The 4650-nt window shown below is 58.3% G+C and overlaps 1 protein-coding gene across 1 annotated transcript in view; it reads left to right on the top strand.

The window, feature by feature from the left end:
* The window catches only part of DNM1 (dynamin 1), a gene marked incomplete at its 3' end in the record, with an annotated part of 32741 nt that extends 28092 nt beyond the window's left edge, over window positions 1-4649 (top strand). Inside the window, exons 16-20 of the mRNA XM_015567132.1 lie at window positions 1340-1449; window positions 2241-2352; window positions 2751-2762; window positions 3140-3310; window positions 4431-4649. Of these exons, the coding sequence (XP_015422618.1) occupies window positions 1340-1449; window positions 2241-2352; window positions 2751-2762; window positions 3140-3310; window positions 4431-4649 (624 nt within the window). The remainder of the gene's footprint in view (window positions 1-1339; window positions 1450-2240; window positions 2353-2750; window positions 2763-3139; window positions 3311-4430) is intronic.
* Between the last annotated feature and the right edge of the window lies 1 nt (window position 4650).

Below are 4650 nucleotides of genomic sequence, written 5' to 3'. Positions count from 1 at the left end.
AAGGGAGGGGTGGGGGGAGGCGGCCACTCCTGCCTAGTGTCCAACCCCAGAGCTCAGGGCTGTGGCGGCGGGGCCTCCCTCGAATGCTTCCAGATGTTCCCTGGCCTCATGTGCAACTTCCTCCTCTCCTCCCCCAGCCGCCCTCTGGGGCTCCCGGCCGCCGGGCCACTCGCCTGGCATAAAGAGGGCTTTATGTGGCTGGACAGGCCAGGCGGGTGCAGGGGCAGAGCGAGGTGGGCAGGATGAGGCCAGGACAGGGAGCAAGGTTCTCCTGATCCCAGCCCCCACCTGAGATCGTGGCTGAGGCCCCTGCCCAAGTCCTGAGTCCCCAAGACCCACAGAGACCTCCTCCCCCTCCCCAGCGTGGGTCCTGCGGCGGTGGGTGGGCAAGTGGATTACACACAGCAGAGACCGCTCCTCTCAGAGCCCCATCCCCGAGTCCCCCATCCAGAAATCTCTGGGCCCCTCCCCTTAACGCAGCATCCTCCAGACATGGCGGCCCCCACCAGACTCACACACGTGTGCACGTGGGCCTGGGACTCACATGCCCATCCACGGATACGTGTAACTCCTCCCAGGCGACTATAGATAAACTAGGCACGTCCAGCCCGCTACACAAGCTGTGCGCACAGGAACACATGAACGCACACCCGTGTCCTACAGTCACGTTCATGCCAACACATAGACACTGACACTTGCCACACACATCTATGTAAATGTGCACACACCCTCACGGGCACACACACATGCTCACATGGACACACGGCTGTGCTGGGCACCTCCTCAGTCACACAGCTCTGCAGCGCAGACTCACGGGCACGCCCGCGGCGGTGAGAGGAGATGTGTGTGCACACAGACTCGCCATCTCCAGCCCGCCCTGTGTGCTGATTGCTAACACATGGGCGTCTGCGGGGAGGGGGCTGAGCCAGCCCTTTGAAGCCCAGGGGCTGCTGGCCCCCCTTCCTGTCTCCACAGTCAGGAAATGAAGTCAGAGGCTTTTCCAAAGCAGGCCCAGCAACCAGGCCGGGGCGAAAGAGGCTCCGGGGTGGGGGTGGGTCCTGGCCTGCCTCCAGGGCTTTCTTGGGGAGGGATTTGGGAGCCACCCTCAGCCTTGCCACCCTGGGCGCTTGGGCTCTGGCAGGTATGCAGAGGTGGTGGGCATGGCTTGAATGCCATTAGGAGCAGGGCTGCCAGCAAGCCCAGGGCACTTGGGTCGGACAGCACCTGTGCAGTGTGAGGGGGCTGGAGCCAGAAGCCAGGGCACCCCCAGCGTAGAGCTGTCTCAGGGAGTGAGGCGTAGCAGAGAGGGTGCCAACCTCACCCCTGGCTCTCCCCGCAGGAGAAAGAGAAGAAGTACATGCTGTCCGTGGACAACCTGAAGCTGCGGGACGTGGAGAAGGGCTTCATGTCCAGCAAGCATATCTTCGCCCTCTTCAACACGGAGCAGAGGTGCCTGCCTGCGCCCCCAGGGCTGCGGGGCCCCGGACCCGGCAAGCCCCAAACCACCCCCACTGAGGAGAAGCGGGGGCCACAGATACAAAAAGGAGAGGGACCTGCCCCAAGCCCCACAGCTAGTCATTCATTTGACAGATATTTATGGAGCCCCTACTCTGTGCTGGGCATTTTGTCAAGATCTTCCCACCCACCACTCCCTCCTCTCTCCCCTCCTCTCTCCCCTCCTCCCTTCCGCTCCCCCTCTCCCCCTGTCCTCACACACTCACTCAGTCAGTGCCTGCTCTGCATAAGACACTCTGCTAGGCACTGGGACAAAAGGGAGCCCGAGTCATGCCTTCTCATGTTGGTAAGTGCCCCGGCCTCTCACCTCCTAACCCAGGGCTCATTCTAATGGGCTTTGTCTTACTCAGAGACAAGGGTTCAGTTCAGCTGCCATCGGGGAGTCCCGAGAGTCGGAGAGGGGGCCAGTGGGGCTGAGACCCACAGGAGGGACTGCACTGTCACTGATGTCCTTAGGGAGGCTCGGTCCCTTTCTAACTGAACATATCAGCGCTCATTTCACTGAACCCTCGCGTTACCCCAGGAGGCAGGAAGCATTGTTCACCTGCCTTCCAGATGAGGAAACTGAGGCTTGGAGGGAGGAAGGGACTTGCCCAGGGTCACCCAGCTGGGAAACAAGGAAGCGGGACTGGGCCCCAGGCGTGAGGACCCCAGCCCATGCAAGCCCCGAACCGCCGGGGTGAATGGGCCTCGCCCATCCCCTCACCACCCGCCCTGTCTTGCAGGAATGTCTACAAAGATTATCGGCAGCTGGAACTGGCCTGCGAGACACAGGAGGAGGTGGATAGCTGGAAGGCCTCCTTCCTGAGGGCTGGCGTGTACCCCGAGCGTGTTGGGGTGAGTGGCAGGGCAGGGTGGGGAGGGGAGGGGCAAGCTGCTTATAATGGGGAGTCTGGGGCCCCATCCTCAGTGACGCCATGTTCCCGAGCCCTCGCTGAGCTGAAACATAACAGGCATCGCTCCGCTACCTGCCGCCCTCCTCCAATAGCGGGTTTGTGTGTCCCCTCCTCGGACACAGTCCTGCAACCCTGTCACGTGGTAGTGGTTTCTTGTGACTGCCTTCCCTTCCCCCCTCTTTCACTGTGGCAGTGTCTCCAGTTGCCTTAGAGTTGGGGTACAGTGCCCTGGGCTCATCAGTCCTTCCCCCTTTCCTCTGTGTGTCTGTCTCGGCTGTGCTCGCTGGCGGTGGCAATGCTGGTGTGGTGACCTCTATGGTTTTGGTGTGGGCCTCCCAGGACAAGGAGAAAGTGAGTGTGCCCCTCCCTCCCCTTCTGCCATGTGTCTCCAGCCTGGCACGACCTCTGGCCAGGTCTTGAGAATCACCAAGGGACCTTAGAGATGTCCTTTCCCAGTTTATGGACTGGGAAACGGAGGCAAATTCTAAGCTCTAGAGTCAGATGGAGAAGGTTAAACGAGGGTCTGGGGTCCTGAGGGGCTTTGGGATGGGCAGAGCCCAGAGATCCAGAGCATGTGGGGGAGCTCGTGTCCATGTGTCCAGGCCAGTTGCTTCTCTCTGTGCCTCAGTGTTCCAGGTACCTTTGAAGGGAGGGGCTGAGACCTTGGGGAGCCTGGAACCTGGCTTTGAGGGTCCAGCCACCCTGATGCCCTCTGTTCCCGATGGTAGGCCAACGAGACGGAGGAGAATGGCTCAGACAACTTCATGCACTCCATGGACCCCCAGCTGGAGCGGCAGGTGGAGACCATCCGGAACCTGGTGGACTCGTACATGGCCATCGTCAACAAGACCGTGCGCGACCTTATGCCTAAGACCATCATGCACCTCATGATTAACAATGTGGGTGCACCACCCCCCGTGGGGGGTGGGTGCTCTTGTGAGACCAGGGAGGCGGGCAGCCAGGTTGGCCTGGGAGGGAGGGTAGGTCCACACCAGAACCATCTAGTAGAAAACCGTATAATGTGATTCACATACCTAAGTTGTTCCAAACATGCTTGAAAGCTTTTCAGGAGGGGCTAGGAATCTGCATCTTTTAGGAACACCCAGACCATGTTTTGAAATACACACTCTATAGAACCACCACCACCTGTGGCTCAGTGAAAAAGCATAGACCCTGGAGAATTAGAACTGTGTTTGAATCCTGCCACAGATTTGCTGTGTGACTTTGAGCAATTGAACTACCCTCTCTGAGCCTGTTTCTTTATATGTAAAACTAGAGGCCCAGTGCATGAATTCATGCACGGGTAGGGGCCGATCTGGCCCGGGTGCGGGAGTTTGGCCGGCCCCGCCCCCTGGTCGAACTCCTGGTGGGACTCCCGGTGGAGAGGACAATTTGCATATTAGCTTTTTATTATATAGAATATGGATAATAATAGAGTTGAGGAGTAAATTAATATAAAGTGCATAGCAACACAGTGCCTGGCATGTAGGAGCTGTTCAACATATAGTTGAATAACAAGACACAGGCCTATGGTGTAAAAAAACTCAGCATCTCTCCATGAATATCTCAGAGCCTAGGCAGGTACCCTTCCCCTACACGGAGACTCACCTCTCCCCCAATCCAAGCACATTTATACCTGTTACTCCAGGGCTCAGAAAATTTAAAACTATCTTCCTTATTTTGGTCCAGTGGAGCATAAAAGTCCTTGGAAAGGATTAAACCAGCACATTTTACAGATGAGGAAAGTGGGACTGAAAAGTGCTGCTTAAGGGTTTTCCTAGATGCATGATGGTCCCTGAGTGTCCTCCCAGATCTGTGATCTTGAACAGGGCACTTTTCCTCTCTTGATCATCTGTGAAAAGGGCAAGGGACCAGGGCTGGGGGGAGATCTCAGAGTTTAGGCAGAGACCCCCACCCCAAAACCTCCAGTCCAGGGCACGGTCATAGCAGGGCCCCACGAGGCGGGCAGAGAAGGCGTCAGGTCCCGACCCTCTCCTCTCTTCGCCTGCCTGCACACAGACCAAGGAATTCATCTTCTCGGAGCTGCTGGCCAACCTGTACTCGTGCGGGGACCAGAACACACTGATGGAGGAGTCAGCCGAGCAAGCTCAGCGGCGGGATGAGATGCTGCGCATGTACCACGCACTGAAGGAGGCGCTCAGCATCATCGGCGACATCAACACGACCACTGTCAGCACGCCCATGCCGCCGCCCGTGGACGACTCCTGGCTGCAGGTGC

This window comes from Myotis davidii, unplaced genomic scaffold, assembly GCF_000327345.1.
Source record: "Myotis davidii unplaced genomic scaffold, ASM32734v1 scaffold142, whole genome shotgun sequence".
NCBI classification, from domain to species: Eukaryota; Metazoa; Chordata; class Mammalia; order Chiroptera; family Vespertilionidae; genus Myotis; species Myotis davidii.
This window is presented reverse-complemented; position numbering and strand designations above follow the sequence as displayed.